Below are 17,938 nucleotides of genomic sequence, written 5' to 3'. Positions count from 1 at the left end.
CTGATCAGCAAGCCCTAGGCTCAGTGGTTTAACCCACAGCGCCACCTGGGTCCCTATAGGATTGTGCAATTTATCTCATACAACCCCCTCTCTCATTAATGCAAGCTCTAAGACAGTGTTTCTCAACCAGTGTGCCTCCAGATGTTTTGGGACTACAACTCCCATCATCCCTAGCTAGCAAGACCAGTGGTCAGGAATGATGGGAGTTGTAGTCCCAAAACATCTGGAGGCACACTGGTTGAGAAACACTGCTCTAAGAAATCCATATTGCTCCATAATGGACAGGCGTTTACGTGACATGTGGTCTATATGCTGTTGGGGTGGGGGGCGGGTTAGAGAGTCTCTCACCAGGCCCAGGAAACGCAATTTCTCGGTGCCAAGCTCTGACCCACTTTATCAAAGGGAGGAATGCAACCGGGAAAGTCGACAGGCAGCCAAGAGCAATGGAATCAATAGTGACAAGCCAGGAAGGAACAAAAGGGACGCCTTTCCAGCAGACAGCATCTCCTCCTAGAAATGATCCGCAATGAGCAGGCGTAGAGGCAAGTGAGGAAATGGAAGGAAAGTGTACGCCTCCAAGTCACAGGTCTTCCATGTGGGTGTCAAAGAGGAGTCGTGTCCCAGAATAACACAGCTGGGGTGGGAGAATGGAACACCAGCTCTGCTTCCTGGAGTGGAAAGTTGGCATCTGGCGCATGCACACACTTCAGTGGAAGACAAGTACTAGTAGGGGAAAGACGGAGGGAGGGAGTCCTGGAGTTTCGTATTTCTAGGGCTCTTCTCCCTTCGCAGATTGTGGATATTAGCACCGCTCGGCGGGAAATGAAGCTGAAGACCTGCTAGCTTTCACGTTTCCATGGAGGGAGAGCAAGAAGAAAGTTCAGCCCAACCCTCCTTTGTACCAGCCGCTTCCATGCCGTGTGGAGCTGTTGTCAGTTTCCATCGAGTCAAGCTCTTAAGCATGAAAGGAGGCCAGGATTCTTCTTATGTCAGTTGCTTGCATTCCTCCATTTCCTGCTGTACAGGAAGGCCGGGGGGGGGGGGTATCAGTTGTGCTGAAATGAGGACCTTCCATGTCACTGCAGCAGGAACGGAAACTGGAGAATCTGTGCATACATTCTTGCTATATCCACCAAGACCTAATGGATGCACTTACTTCTGGGGAAACGTCAAATCTTACCCTTTAGTCTGTGGTCCTTGAGCTTTCTGCCTTCAGGAAGCACTTCCCTATAAAACGTAGCTAAGCATCTGCCTGAGCCATCTGGCATGTGCCTTGAAGTTGATTCTAGGGCATGTTACAGGGACGCACTCAGATTACTCGGCCTCCTCAGTGCTCTGCTTGAAGAGAGAATCCATCTTAAAATTGCCTTCTTCGCCCATTTTAGCTGCCACGTTCTGGATTAGTTGTAGTTTCCAAGTCACCTCCAAAGGTAGCCCCACGTACAGCGCTTTGCAGTCGTTCCAAGCAGGAGATAACCAGGGCGTGGACCATGCTGGCAAGACCATGCACAGTCAGGCTGGGCTTCAGCCAGTGTACCATATGAAGCTGGCAGACAGCTGCCCTGGACACAGAATTGACCTGCACCTCCATGGACAGCTGCAAGTCCCAAATGACCCCCATTGCCTTAGGTAAGGCTGTTATTTGGTGAGAAAAGTCATATTTTTGGTTCCTGAAATTCATTCTGATTGTGCACATAAAATATCATGGACAGAATTCTACGGGATGTGTTGCTTGTGTGCAAAAACAGTCAAGATCCAAGCGTCCCCAGACATGCACCTCCAGATGGTGGAGACATCAGGGGCCATCCTGGCGCCAAGGCATCTTCACTTGCTTGCAAGCGGCCGATAGCCAGGTGCAAAATGCGCCTGTCAAATTCCGAACGCTGTGAGAAGGTGCCCCTTGGAACTGAAGTTGCCGCACTTTTTTTTTGTTTTAAAGAGCGAGAGCCTGGTGGATCTGTGGCTTGTCTTGCTTCTGCTTGGTTATTATCTTTCCGACGGGGAGGTAGCAATCTCTGTTGGGTCTCTTGTTGGGTCACAACAACGGGCACATCGCTTGCACCAAAAAGTGGAAATACATTAGCTTGGTCTCGCCCGCGTTTCATCCTAAGCAGCTATTTGCTTTCTCACTTAGCTAACTTTCCTTGAAAATGCTTGCATTACTTGGTTATTTATAGCCCAGTTGAAACCAAGCTCCTTCCTCCAGACAGAAATTCAATCAAGGCTGGAATATTATCACGGAGGAATTTCTTTTCAAATTGGCACTTGGGGCACAGACCTACAAATTAAGTTGTGCACTTGTGACTCCGTGGCTTTGTGAGCTTTGGAAACAGTCTGTGGCGCACAAAAAGCCTGCAGAAGCTTTCAGGGCCCCTTTCCGAGAGTCGGAGGGGGGGGGAGGCTTGTTTTCCATCAACAGGCTTTGTATAAGTTGCCAGCATTCCAGTCTGTAAATGCAGCCCTTTGTTGAATGAATAGCTGGCTCGTAAGGAGTCAAGGTCTGGGTTTGTGTACATCAGTGAAATATGTAAGCTCATGAACTGCCACTTCACGAGGAAATTCTCGCTCGATGCAGGAGAAAATTAGAGGCTGTCTGTAGAGCAAGCCTGCAATTTGCGTTTCCAACTCTTTCGCCTTGGGAGCAGGATTTGCACTAGAAGCTGCCATCAGATACTTGCTGGGGCCCACACCCCACAAAGGGGGCCAAAACAAGCCACCCTGGGCCTGCTCCCCCTCCTCCTTGCTCCTCATTTGCCTGCCACCTTCTTTTTTATATAAGTTTATTTATTTGGTTTTTCAGGTTAAAGTTTTACAATCGCATATCCAACATAAAACATAAAAACAAGATTCCGAAGAATCTCTTGGACTTCCCTCCTTCCCTTTGTAGGTCCTATTGTTAATCATTTCCTCCTGCATCTTTTATGATAATCCAAATCTTGTACATCTCCATTGTGTCCAAAATTCACAATTAAATGACAAGTATTATTCCAATCCTACTAACGGTTTTCGCTGTTTAGAATGGTTTTTAAGATGAATTATACATTTTCCCCATTCCTTATTAAAATTTTGGTCTTCCTGATCTCTGATTCTTCCAGTAGGATTGGAATACCACATGTAGTTTTAATGGTGAATTTTGTACACAATGGAGAGATAAAAGACTTTGGATTATTACAAAAGTTGCAGGAGGAAATGATTAACAATAGGACCTCCAATTGGAGAACAGCCTTCATCAAAGGTGTCATGGGCTTTGAAGACACTCGAACTCAGGATGCAAGGGAGAAACATGCTAAGAGGAAGGCACGCTTGGCAAACCCACACCGTGATCAACTCTCACCCAGAAACCTATGTCCCCACTGTGGAAGGACGTGTGGATCCAGAATTGGCCTCCACAGTCACTTACGGACTCATTATTAAAACTGTGTTTATGGAAGACAATCTTACTCAGCTACGAGTGATCGCCAAAGAAGAAAAAGAAAGGAGGGAAGTCCAAGAGAATCTTGTCTTTATGTTGTAAGTTGCATATGTGACTGTAAATTTTTAATTTGAAAAACCAAATGAATAAATTTTAAAAAGGAGTCCAAAAACATCTGGAAGGCCCACAGGTTCCCCAGCTCCTAAACTTACCCGTTTCTGAGACCTTTGGAAAATATAATCTTTGATTCTTCAAGAGAAGTCTGCGGTAATATTGTCAAGGCTAGAGAGGCAGCTACCAAAGAAGCAAGTGTCTGATTTGTAATTATTGGGGGGGGGTGACAGTTTGCCACTCATTTTAGATGACACCGTTATATATGTTAACACCTGGCCGTTTAATAATCAGACAGTTCTCGGATTTCACGCTTCTGGCTGTGTATTGACAGTTGCTGGGATCGAATCAGGTACTTCATTGACAGAACAGTGCTTATGGCTGCTGAATGCAATTACCTAGAAGGGCACTTTACTGAAGCCAAAAGAACAGGTTTACAATCAAGGCCTTTTTTTTTGAGCCAGAACTTGCCGGAACCTAGTTCTGCCACCTCTCAGGTGGGCGCCATTGCCATTTAAGAGAATGAGGGAGGAATTTGTGGTGAGTTCTGTTACCTCTTTTTCTAGAGAAATAGCGCTGTTTATAATTATTGAACAAATTGTGGTGTGTTTGTATACACACATCACAAGAGTGCTATTTAATTTATTACTTATACTCCGCCCATCTGGCTGGGTTTCCCCAGCCACTCTGGGTGGCTTCCAACAAAAAATTAAAAATACATTAAAACCTCAGTCATTAAAAACTTCCCTAAACTGTGCTGCCTTCAGATGTCTTCTAAACATCAGATAGTTGTTTATTTCCTTGACATTTGATGGGAGGGCGTTCCACAGGGTGGGCGCCACTACCGAGAAGGCCCTGTGCCTGGTTCCCTGTGACCTCACTTCTTGCAGGGAGGGAACCACCAAAAGGCCCTCGGAGCTGGACATCAGTGTACGATGGGGGTGGAGACGCTCCTTCAGGTATACTGGGCCGAGACCATTTAGGGCTTTAAAGGTCAGCACCAACACTTTGAATTGTGCTCAGAAACACACTGGGAGCCAATGTAGGTCTTTCAAGACCAGTGTTAGTGGTCTCGGCCGCTCCAGCAAGATCCAGCTGGAAAAAGACACACAACACACACACACACACATGGAAAATTATTCTCTGTCTCTGTCTCTCTCTCTCAGACACACATATTTCTTGGGGCTCGGTCACCTGACAGACCTCCTGTCCCTGCAGAGACTTGTAGGATCACTGAGATTATCTGAGGAAATTTGACTTCAGGCACTACACCTTACAGACTATCAGGGTGGGGATCCGAAAATGGGGGCTTTCTCCTGTTGTCCCTGTACTGCAGAATGCCACGTTCTCTGCCGTTTGTGAAACAGCAAACATCAGCTGCTTCAGTTGTCTTGTACAGTGGTACCTCGGGTTACAGACGTTTCAGGTTACAGACCGTTCAGGTTACAGACTCCGCTAACCCAGAAATAGTACCTCAAGTTAAGAACTTTGCTGCAGGGTGAGAACAGAAATTGCGCGGCGGTGGCGCAGCAGCATTTGCTAAAGTGGTACCTCAGGTTAAGAACAGTTTCAGGTTAAGAACGGGCCTCCAGAAGGAATTAAGTTCTTAACCCGAGGTACCACTGTAGAGACGTATCTTTTTGCCCATGCATTCCCTGACCCATAAGACTGGGACCCTGTTTTATGTGTATGGATCCCCTGTATCAATCCCCCCCCTTTATATATGCTTTTATACTGTTGCATTAGTTTTAGGTTGTGTGCTTTTTAATGCACAACACCTCTATATTGTACCTAATGTATATGAATATTGTCATAAATAATAAACAACTTATTATTTATTTATTTATACCTAGCTTTTCATTACTGGTGCATATTTTTAACAGGCGTCCCTTCAGAAATGTAGATCCATGTTAGGCTTGAAAGTGCTGACTGAGATTTGTGATGGGTTTTTGTTTTGTTTTGTCCCCCCCCCCCTGACATCCACCTAGGTCTGCCTTACGGTTGGGAAGAGGCCTATACAGCAGATGGAATCAAGTACTTCATCAAGTGAGTAGCACTATCAACTGTCTGAATGCAATTAATAGCATTATCTGGAAAACAGTGGACAAAAATGTTTATGTTAGTAGGGAGCTTACCTTCCAAGTCCCGGACTGCAGAATCCGGGACCGGCAGCCATGTGACACCGGAAGTTGCGTCAACTTCCAGTGTCGCTTTGCCCTTCTACGGGCACAAAAAATGGCCGCCACCGGCTTCAAAAGTAGCTTCTACGCATGACCGGAAGTGCGTCAACGCGACTTCCAGTGTCGGCAACGCCCATTTTTGGTGCCCATAGAAGGGCGGGGCGACACCGGAAAGTTGTGTCGACGCACTTTTGAAGCAGGGCAACACCGGAAAGTTGTGTCGACGCACTTTTGAAGCCGGCGGCCATTTTTTGTGCCCATAGAAGGGCAAATCAGGAAAAAAATGGCCGCCGGCAGGAGAAAATAACGGAGAAAAACGGGAGACGAAGTGATACGGGGGACCACCGGGAAAAGGTAAGTAAAAACGGGGGGTTTCCCGGGGAAAACGGGGTACTTGGCAGCTATGGTAGGGAATGGGGCAATTAAAAGACTTCTACATGTGATCTACATTTGAGGTGCATGTTTTAATAAATGTGGGCGATATATCATCCAAAACCTGTCTGTAGTCCATATCGTGATATCAGTTTCATAATTTTTGACCTGGCAATATATCTCAAATCATGACGTTTGTGTGTGTGTGTGTGTGTGTGTGTGTGTGTGTGTGTGTGTGTGTGTGTGCCAATGGTTTCCTCGATTCCTGCAGCCCCTGTGACCTCTGCCGGTACAGTTCTCCCCTGCCTCATGCAAGGGGCAGTGGATCGCAGGAGGAGGTGCCAGAACAAAATTCACCATGTGGGGGAAAACCATGAAGCCAGCCATAGCTAAATCCTTAGTTCAGACATCGTGATACTGTGAAGTTTAGCTGGTGATATATCATGATTTTGAAAACCAGATATCGCCCAGCCCTAGCGACCAATGTGTTATCTTTCATGCAGGTAGCAAAACCAGCCTCCAGCTGAACTGCTCTCTGAAACTTAACAGCTATGCATATCTGTAAAATTAAGGTGGCGGGCTGTAACTTCTTAAGTTTAAATCGTGACAGTTCAGCCAGCGGGACTTTGGTTACCAAACTGTTGGAGTATGTGCCTTTGAAACACTAAACAGTTGGAAACACAGCTCTAGTCTGTTCCTTTGAAGCACCAAGATAAAAACCAATCGAATAATATCTTGCTGGGTTCTGTGATTGTGGTGGTTTTTTTGTTTTTTTTAATATACCGATAGTATAGTCAAAGCAATTTTCTCATGGGGAGACACGAAATCAGAGGACTAAACACTCCAGTCACATCTATAACAGCTGTGGCAGAATAAAATTGGAATTATAACATATCGGGAGTCTCACTGCCAGATGTGAGGTGATTTTAAGATCCTTGGCATAACCTGATCTCCTAGTTGACCTAACCTCTCTGTTGGCTTGTCCCACTTTACCCCTCCTCTAGGTGGGTCATTGTTGAGAGGGCAGCTGTGGCTCACCATACCCTCCAATACTGGTTGTAGGCAAGGGGTTGTGGCACCCAAATGGGGTTGTGGCACCCTATGGGAGTCCAGATTTGTCCTTTCATTAACAATAGTGCCAGTCCAAAACATCATGCTGCCTGAAGTGAAGCCCAGATGGTGCACACGGAGAGCACACACTATGTTGCTTCATCTGGAATCATCATCATCATCATCACATTGTATTTGTAAAAGCCTCACTGCATCACTCAGACACCAATTCCTGCCTTCATCTAATACCCCACCCCCTCCCACGTTGCCAACTGAAACAGCTCACTTCACCAGATGGGAAGGGTAGAAATAATAAATTATTATTAAATTATTATTACTATCCTGCCTTGTGAACTCAGCCCCGATGGAAAGGTGCATTGCAGTCACAAACGTGGATATCATTCAATCCATCGTTGCTACACCCGAAACTCACGTAAAATACATCTATGCCAGGCATGGCCAAACTTGGCCCTCCAGCTGTTTTGAGACTGCAATTCCCATCATCCCTGACCACTGGTCCTGTTAGCTAGGGATGATGGGAGTTGTATAGTCCCAAAACAGCTGGAGGGCCAAGTTTGCCCATGCCTGGTCTATGCAGTGCACAAGATCTCGAAACCAAAACAACGTAGCTAAACAAAATGGAAGGAAAACACGCGGAAGAAGCTGAAGAGCAGGCAGGTTTGCTTGGCAAAGAGAGCAAATAATGTTCCTGAGGAAGATTGCCGAAATGAGTGCCTAAAACTCTCATCCTGCTTTGTTTCACTAGGTAGAGAATTCCGTAACCCCTATGCCACCACACCAGATGTATATCGGTGGTGGATTTCAAAGACCAGGCCACAGTACACGGAAGAAATGTGGTTTTTAAGCCACATTTGAACATTTTATTGGGGCTAATAATGCTTGTCTGGATAGAGCTCCAAGGCTAGGTGGGGGGCGGGGAATCACTTAGCTGCTTGGTATTTTTATTTGCTTGTTCCTATAGAAGCAGTGATAGCACTTCCTGGTAGAATTATAGAATCATAGAATTGAGGAGTTGGGAGGGGACCCAAGGGTCATCTAGTCCAACCTCCTGCATTACAGGAATCTATTTGCCCAACGTGGGGCTCAAACCCACGACCTGGTAGAAGAAGTTCTTCCTAGGAGGCAGGGGTGGGGTGAGAAAAGCTGAGGTCTCTGCCTGTTTGCTTGCTTGCTTGCTTGCTTGCTTGCTTGCTTGCTTGCATGTTGTGTATGCGTGCCTCCCTGCCTGTCTTTCCTTTATCTTGCTTAGTCAATAACAAGGCATCACTTCAAAATGTCCAATATGCTCAGTGTTCTAATAGAAAACTCGTATCATCAAAGCAAAAAAAAAGATTAAGGGGGAAATATGCATATGTGGGGAAAGTGAGACAATCTGTGCAAACGAATTACTTTTAAAGATCCCTCGTGAGACGTAAGCCAGAGCTGACATTGAGAAGATTTTGCAGTAACAACACCATCTGATATGCAATGTCAGATTTCACAAAAACTTGAAAAGGGGCAATCCTCTGGGGAGAGGTTTTTAAAAAGAGAAACCTGCAAAGAATTAAGATTCCAGTCCTGTTTCCCCATTTGTTCTTTCGTCCTCCCCCAAATTAAAGGGTTTCCTGAATAATTTTCTTTTCGGCCGGGCTGATCCTCAATGAATTTCATAGATGCAGGGCCTCTTGAGATGAATCAAATGGACTTGAAAGAGAACTGGCAGCTGTAGGAGGATCTTTAAAGAATTTCAAGTGCAGTCTTTGAAAAGACTTTGTGTCTCATCAGGGCATGGTAGCAGCTTGAAACGAGTGGCATATCTCTGGAGGGTTCTCCACATACCCAGGACTCTCAGTGCGAGAGAAAGTTTTATGCAGGCAGCCCCACTGAAGAAAATATGTACATGCTTACCTTTGTATGCATGTCAGGCCCTTGTTATTGGCCATGGAGTTTTCTTGGCAGGGATACTGGAGTGGATTGCCAGTTCCTTCTCCAGGTCTAAACTCTCCATTTAGTCTAAACTCTCAGCTATGACCTGTCCGTCTTGGACCACAAGGAAGGCTGATTGCCGGAGAATTGATGCTTTTGAATTGTGGTGCTGGAGGAGACTCTTGAGAGTCCCGCGGACTGCAAAAAGATCAAACCTATCCATTCTTAAGGAAATCAGCCCGGAGTGCTCACTGGAAGGACAGATCCTGAGGCTCCAATACTTTGGCCACCTCATGAGAAGAGAAGACTCCTTGGAAAAGACCCTGACGTTGGGAAAGATTGAAGGCACAAGGAGAAGGGGACGACAGAGAACGAGATGGTTGGACAGTGTTATAGAAGCGAGCAGCATGAGTTTGTCTGTGGGAGGCAGTGGAAGACAGGAGTGCCTGGCGTGCTCTGGTCCATGGGGTCACGAAGAGTTGGACACGACTAATCGACTAAACAACAACAACAGGCCCTTGTGTGCATGGGGAAGCCAGGGGATCAGAGTGACATGGCACCTCCACTATCCTGGTTATTTTTAGCTGTTACTGCCTTGCATTGTCCACTGCTTCTTAGGGTGCCATTTCTAGCATCCTTCTTGCCTTCCTGAGTCTGGTTCCTATGCTTCCTTTAACAAAGAAAGAAAGCACACATTTGGTCAGTTGAAAATGGTTTCCTGACAAACTCTGCAAAGGTCAGATTCATGTGCTTTTCCACACAGCAGCAGCAGCAGCAGGGAAAAACAGGCAGTATAACTTTGGTTCCCAAAATTATTTGTATAGAAGCACCAAAGTTGCTTGCTTAAGCCACACAGTCTAAACTTGGTACATCCAGCTTAGACTGCCTTGCTAGTAAGTAGCATGTGTGAGAGAATGTGTGAGAGAACAAAGAGTTTGGTAACCTTTCCTCCCAAGGTGAAATGAAGTGGCCTAGCTAAGCCGGGCAGGACAGCCTACTCTGTGGTTTTAACCCCTTCATGAAAATCCCGCACACCTACCCACTCCCTCCATTGGCTGGAATGTGATCTGCATCCTGAATGCATGATCTGTGCCCTGCAATAACCGTTGCTACAGATTACCTGTTCAGCATCTATGCCTAGTGGGGTGTGCGCATATAGGGCTCTGTGCACAGTTGGTGACTGAAAGCCAGGGAGTAGGGTCAGCAAGTTCATTTCCGCCCTGACCCATGGAAGCCAGGCAGCCATCATCTCAACCCTAGTGAGTTGTGTCCCAGATTTCCGCAACAAAGCCTCTGTCCAGTGACAAAGGTATCCTTTCTCTGGAGGAGAACATACTTGGAAGTGCTTCTGATCAGATGATCCCATTCAATGGGCTTTAATATAACTGTTGTGTATTTAAATAGGGATTAGTGGAATGGTTGGTACTTAACCGCACTCCTGCTAATACTATAACCCTCTTGTACTGCTTGGCTGTGAATTTTCAATCCATTCTTTCGCTCTCTGGTTTTTGGAAGAGCGGCAGTCATGAGGAGTTTAGAACTATTTCACCACTGGTCTCTTTCCAGAGCACAAAATTAGATACAGAAACGTCTCTTGGTTGTCATGACAGTCATAATTCCCCCAAATCTCTCAATTCCTGATCTGCACTGCATCTGAATCCTCTAAACCTTATTTGGTTCTGTGCTTTGCTCCATATTGCATAGGAACTGGAGGTGGTGGTGGATTCATTATAAGTTAACACCATGCCAAAAAGGGGGGGGGAGTATATAGTTCACTGTGGGTAATGGGGTCCTTTGAACGTTTGGTTCAGTACCAAGTACGTAGCCAGTAGCTTGAATCTATTAATTTGGGTAGCTGTTAATTGAATGCAATAAATGCTCCAGGAATATGGCAGCTGAATATCCCATAAGCTGGGGAAGAGCATGCTGCTTAAGTTTCTATAAATATCTCTGAAGCAGAGTGGCGTAGCAGGATGAAGCGCTGCATGAGAAATCGGAGCTTAGAAGGAGCTCAACCAGCTGGTTTGCGTTGCATGCTACAGTGGAGCACATTCGATGTACATAACAGACAGGAACGAAACATTTATACAAAGACATGCTGATGATGGGGAAAACATTTCTGATCCCTGTGAGCTGGAACTGATAAAAACAATAAAACATTGAAGCTTTTATATATATATATAAAAAAACCATCCAGCATGATTTCATAAGGTGCCTCATGAAGTCAGATTCTATCTATACTTGTAGGTCCCTCTTGTAATCGTGCGGGGAAGACGTTGTCCTCCCGAAGGTAACAGCCACATAGTTCAATCTGGTATTATTACCTCCCTGGTTCCAAGCAGTTTTGGAGGTCAATAATGTAAGGCAGAGGTGGGAAACTGAACCCTGCCAGTGGGCCATATTCTTGTCTTCCCTCACCCTCTGTGAGCCAAGTTTGACAGGTGGGCAAAACTGCATAGTTCAGTAAGGATGGGCTTAGAAATGTGTCATCAGCTCCCCGTGATCTTTCTGAACCCTTTCTGAGCAGGACATACAGCCGTCATAGGATAGGTCTTCAGTGTCTTAGAGAAGCCTGTGCCCAGTAGAATATATTGTGCAAAATAGGGATACGGGTGGTGCTGTGGTCTAAACCACGGAGCCTCCTGGGCTTCCCAATCAGAAAGTCGGCAGTTCGAATCCCAGCAACGGAGTGAGCTCCCGTTGCTTGGTCCCAGCTCCTGCCAACCTAGCAGTTTGAAAGCACACCGGTGCAAGTAGATAAATAGGTACCACTGTGGAGAGAAGGTAAATGGCGTTTCCGTGTGCTCTGGCTTCTGTCACTGTGTCCCGTTGCACCAGAAGTGGTTTAGTGGTGCTGGCCACATGACCCGGAGAGCTGTCTGTGGACAAACGCCAGCTCCCTCGGCCTGAAAGCGAAATGAGTGCCACAACCCCATAGTCACCTTTGACTGGACTTAACCGTCCAGGGGTCCTTTACCTTTACCGTATCTATTATGCAAAATAAGTAAAATTATGTGCACAATTTATGCAGATCATGGGAAATGGCTTTTCACGCTGTGGTTTTGGATTGTCTTAGTAGAGATTAAGGTTTCAGACGTGTTGTATCAGTTCTGCTCACGTATTTTTCCCCACGATGGCATCCCCTATTTCTCTCTCTCAAATCTATTCTGGATTCGCCCTTTCTGTAGAAAATGCAATACGTTTTTTTAAAAAAAAGTGCTGGCAACATTCCATTTGCAAGATCTGAATAACCTGCTAACTATATTAATCTCCCACCTGGACCCACTCTAAAGAGCATGTAGGAGGGAGACAATTGCAAAGCGCACATAGTTTTGAATGGGCTACATTGCAGGCATAGCAGCAAAGAACATAGTAGCCACACCTGCACTTTTCGAAGCAAGCCACCGCAGGCAGTCTCTTCTACCCTCCTACCGTATTCATCTTTGCCATATTGTAGCTCAACATCATGAGACTGACTCCCCAAAGTAGGCAAGGTCTTGCTATCCTCCCACGCACGCCCACCGCTTGCATATGTGTAAAATTTCAAAGGATTTTTGCCCCTATCAAATTTGCTTTGCTGTCTGCAAAAAAAGCAAGCCCCAGCTCTTTCGAATACACTGTCTGCTGTCAGAGGTAGCAGTGTTTTAGATGAGTATTCCTCGAAGCCACTGTTCAGAGTATCGCTTCCTGTGACCTGCAAACTGCTTTTAAAGTGAGGCCCTTTGCCAAAGAAAATGTGAGTTGAACCCCTAATATCTTAAGGGGGGGGGTTTACACAAACACGAGAGAGTCCTTCATTTGCAAAAACGTTTGCCAGCCCTTCCAGACTTTGAAATGTCAGTGCCACTTTTCTTCTGCAAGGTGCTGGTCAAAGTAGCTGAACAAGAAGTAGTCAAAGCTTCAATCCCATGCACAATTTCCCGCGAGTAACTCTTGCTGAATGTGGTGAGGTTTACTCATTAGTAAATATGCATAAGACTGGGCTGTAAAATAACAAACCCGAGAGCACGCGAAACTAGGGATCCAAAGCAGACTTAACTGACCAACAGCAAATGGATCCCAGTGCTGATTGGAATATGGCTCCCTTTTGGAATCTGCAGCCCACCAGATCACTGCAAGATGACCCGGGGCTTTTATTTCCATTTATTACCTTCCCTTCACCCTAAAGCTCCCACCTCCTTTTCACTCTGCCATAGCTCCCTTAGTGATTTTGAACACTTTATCATTTATGAACCATCTCAAAGTGATTTCACAATTTCAGTAAAACCATATACAGTGGTACCTTGGTTCTCAAACGCCTTGGTACTCAAACAACTTGGAACCCAAACACTGCAAACTCAGAAGTAAGTGCTCTGGTTTGTGAACGTTTTTCAGCGGCCGAACGTGCTCCGTTTTGAGCATTATGCTGATGATTTGAGTGCCACACTTCTGTTTTGAGTGTCTGTTTTTGCTATTTATTTTGAGTTTTTTGTTTTGCGGCTATTTTTTGTGACTGTGTGGAACCCAGTTTAGCTACTGATTGATTGATTGATTGATTGTGTGAATGCAGTACATTATTTATTGCTTTAATTTTATGGATCAGTGGTCTCGTTAGATAGTAAATTTAGGGGTTTTTAAAAGTCTGGGACGGATTAATCCATTTTGCATGACTTTCTATGTTAAAATGCACCTTGGTTTTGGAACGCTTTGGTTATGGAATGGACTTCCGAAACGGATTAAGTTTGAGAACCAAGGAACCACTGTATAGAACAAAAGCATGGATAAAAACATTTAAAAACAGTTACATATATAAAAGTTTCAAATCCAATGCAGGTTCCGACCCAGAAAAATATCTGTTGAAAGAAGAAAATCTTAATAGATGCTGGAAAGACAGTAGAGGTTGTGTCTGTCTGATATATTATGGGAGGGAGTTTGAAAAGGTAGCTGCCACCACACCAAACACCCAATACTGACATCAGGCAGAATGGAGAATCCTGATAAGATGCTATCTTCAGCTGCCCTCTCCCACAGAGCAGAGTGATCGGTTGGTTGTACATATTCCATATACTTAAGCAGTGTATACCAAGGCCAGTAAATAAGCATGTATCCCTTTTCATGGGAGATTCTGGTTGCAATCACTTGAAAGACCTGGAGTAACCTTAGGTATCTTGAGATGCCATTTACAACAGGTAAACAGGCTCTGCAGCGTTAGAAAGGCAAAAGAAGAGTGAAGGTTCTGTTGGTCTTCTCTGAAACCATCAGATACACAGGGTTGTCTCCAGTGCTAATCTTACCCAGAGTAGACCCACTGAAATAATAGTCATGACCAACTCGAGTCCATTCATTGCATTGGGTTTACTCTGGGTGGGACCAACACTGAACACAAGTCATAGCATCTCGGTCATTCTGACCACTTCAGATGGAATCAATGAGCCTCCTCAGCCATTTAGTCTGGTCCTAATCAGGACTCCCTTTGCCCCTCATCCCTACCAATGCTTCACCTAACTAAGGGGTGGAAAAACTATCACTCCAACTCCCATCAGCCCCAGCCAGCATGACTAATGATCAGGGGTGGTGGGTGTTGTGGTCCAGCCAGCAACATCTGGAGAGCCAGATGTTGGTCTTCCTTAACATAGCTGCTCTAGACTCCCTCTCTTCTGTTTATCACAATAATTGGTGGTACCACCAGCCTTCCCCCCCCCCTTTCTTTAAGACTGTTTCTTTGCCTAGCATCTGGTCCTTGAGGATTCCTGGTCCATTTCCCATTCTTTCGCATAGCATTCTGTCCTTCCTTTGTTCCCTTCTTGTCCCAGGACAGCCCAGGTACATTGCACCAAGGTGGAATGGCTAATGGTCAGGTGAGCCTTGCTGGCCTTCTTCATCCTTAACTGGTGCCTCCCCCCCCTTTTTTTTAATCCAGAATTTTCCTGTGACCCCAGGCCAACTGGCTACCAAATAAACAGAAGTTATTAAAAGACATGTTGATGTTTAAGGTCAAGCCATCTGGTTCTGATTGTAGAAATAAGTAACTTCCCAAGCTGTCGGCGTGTTCTGGGTCCCTTCAAATTGTCTCTGCCAGCTGCTCCTGAGAGAGATTTACTGTACTTGCTTCGGTGTTTGTTCTTTTGCTTTCTTTGGACCGTAGATTCCCCTGCAAAGCTGGAAAGCAGAAAAATTGCGATGAAGACGTAAGTGATTTAATCCTGCGAAGGGTAGCAAAACCGACCCGTCTCTTGCTTTTTTATAAGGCAATACCATGTTTGTTTATCACTTCTTTTCTTTTTTTTACATTAAATTTTTATTGTTTTCATTTAATATTCTTACATATCACATATACATAACATTTACAAAACATATGGCTTTATCAAGCCCTGACTCCCCTCCCCCCTCCCCCGGCCGCAGGTATACTATATCAATCCAATCACACATTTATTTAATTTACTTTTTAGGGAAGCTTTTAATGTTTGATGGATCTCTGTATTTTAATGTTTGATGGATTTCTGTATTTTAGAATTTCTGTTTTGTTGGAAGCCGCCCAGAGTGGCTGGGGGAACCCGGCCAGATGGGCGGGGTATAAATAATAAATTATTATTATTATTATTATTATCAAGGATGTAGGTTTTATATCAATCCTGCTAGTGTCTTCATTTCTTTATAATTATCTTTTACATATTCTACAAATTTACTCCATTCCTTCCGAAATCTCCCATCGTCCTGGTCGCGAATTCTGTGTGTCAGTTTGGCCATTTCCATATATTCTATCATTTTCGTCCGTCACTCCGCTATCAAAGGTACCTCCAGCAATTTCCATTTTGGGGCTATTAATGTTCTTGCCGCCACAGTGGCATACATAAACAATCTTTGGTCTGTTTTTCGAATTTCATTACCCATTAGCCCCAGCAGAAAGGCTTCCGGCTTTTTAACAAAAGTGTATCCAAATATCTTTTTAAGCTCATTGTACAGCCTCTCCCAAAATGGTTTAATCTCATCACAGGTCCACCACATGTGGTAGAATTCACCATCTGATGTTTTGCATTCCCAGCATGCCTTATTTCTGATTCTATACATGTTGGCTAATTTTACAGGGGTTAAATACCAATGATAAATCATCTTCATTACATTCTCTTTCAGAATTATACATGCCGTAAATTTTAAATTTTCATTCCACAAACTTTCTCATGCATCAGATTCAATGTTGTCCCCAAAAATGGAAACGCCGTTTACCTTCCCGCCAGAGCGGTACCTATTGTTTATCACAGTTCCCTCGTTGCGAGAAGCCAAGTTGCAGGGAACTAGGCAGAGGGCCTTCTCGGTGGTGGCGCCTGCCCTGTGGAACGCCCTCCCAACAGATGTCAAAGAGGAAAACAACTACCAGACTTTTAGAAGACATCTGAAGGCAGCCCTGTTCAGGGAGGCTTTTAATGTTTAATAGATTACTGTGTTTTATTTTTCTGTTGGAAGCCGCCCAGAGTGGTTGGGGAAACCCAGCCAGATGGGCGGGGTATAAATAATAAATTATTATTATTATTATTATTATTATTATTATTATTATTATTATTATTATTATTTCTGGATCTCACCCTTTCTCCAAGGAGCTTAGAGCTCTTCCATAAAACGTTCCAAAGCACTAAGAGCCAAACTACTCAGGAGTTGTGCAACTCTTGCTGAATAATATTCCTGTAGTCTGCAGGAGATGCACTACACATTTCAATGATCCCTCCCATCAAGCTCCTTTTGTACAGAAACTTCCCATGCCACAAGTAACACACAAGTTCTCTTGTAGCCTTCCTGACATTTAGGATGTCATTCAATGTGCTCCTCGGACTGGACCCACTGAAGTTAATGGACATGACTAACTTGGGGTCGTTGATTTTCATGGGTGGGATTCATCTATGTTGTTGTGTGCATGGAACAAGGTCTGCTCACACAACAGGACTTCCTCTTCCCCTGCAACCCATAAATCTGCTCTGGCATGTTGGGGGGGAAACCCCAGAACCGGTCTAGGGACTGCACAGGGAGGAAGTTTTGTTGAGGATGCAGACTTTGTTCCCCACTTTCGTGCCACACTTGAATTGCACCCTGTGGGTCTGCTCTGAGTAGGACTTCGTTGACTACAACCCTTAGTTTTCATTTTCTTTTTTTGAAATAATTTTTATTTGGTTTTACAAACATGAAATTATAACAACACAAAATACATATCCATACAGTGGTCCCTCGACTTACAAATTACTCAACATCCGTAGGTTTCGACTTATGAACGGGACAAATGGCCGCACGCTTACAAATTTTTCTACATACGAACGGAAACCATTGGCAATTTTAAATGCGGTTTCCTCAACTTACAATTTTTTTCGAATTTTCTTTTCCTATGGGAAGCTGTGTTTCAACTTCCGAACTTTTCGACCTACGAATGTGCATTCGGAATGGATTAAGTTCGTAAGTCGAGGGACCACTGTACTTTAAAATTCCTCCAAATCTCTGAACTTCTCACTTTCCCTTCCATGGGTCCTGTTGTCAACCTTTTCAACTGCATATTGTTCAATAATCCATATTTTAAGTCACTCCATTTTGTCCATAATATTTTCTACATTACAAGTGTTATTGCAATCCTGCTAATGTTTTCATCTCCTTACAATGGTCTCTCCGATAAGTTACAAATTTCCTCCATTCTTTCTTGAAGTTTTTGTCTTCTTGGTTCCTGAGCTTTCTGGTTTGCCATTCTTCTCTGGTAGGGACCTTGTCTTCTTTCCATCTCTGAGCTAATAACTTCCATGCGGCTGTCGTTGCATACATTTAAAGTCTTTTCTGCTCCTTTGGAGTCAGGGACATCATTTTCATATAATTTTCTTTCAGCATACAATATGCCAAGAAGACAACCCTTAGTTTTCTAGAAGGAAGGAGGGTTTCA

At 44.6% G+C, this 17,938-nt stretch overlaps 1 protein-coding gene across 4 annotated transcripts in view; it reads left to right on the top strand.

Annotated features, from left to right (window-relative positions):
- STXBP4 (syntaxin binding protein 4) overlaps window positions 1-17,938 on the top strand; it is a 117,852-nt gene that overhangs the window by 80,487 nt on the left and 19,427 nt on the right. For all 4 annotated transcript variants that reach the window (XM_060272007.1, XM_060272008.1, XM_060272009.1 and 1 more), the window contains one exon: window positions 5,512-5,569. In XM_060272007.1, the coding sequence (XP_060127990.1) occupies window positions 5,512-5,569 (58 nt within the window). The remainder of the gene's footprint in view (window positions 1-5,511; window positions 5,570-17,938) is intronic.

This window comes from Zootoca vivipara, chromosome 2 (assembly GCF_963506605.1).
Source record: "Zootoca vivipara chromosome 2, rZooViv1.1, whole genome shotgun sequence".
NCBI classification, from domain to species: domain Eukaryota; kingdom Metazoa; phylum Chordata; class Lepidosauria; order Squamata; family Lacertidae; genus Zootoca; species Zootoca vivipara.
Note: the sequence above shows the minus strand (reverse complement) of the source record. Positions and strands in the feature narration are given on the sequence as shown.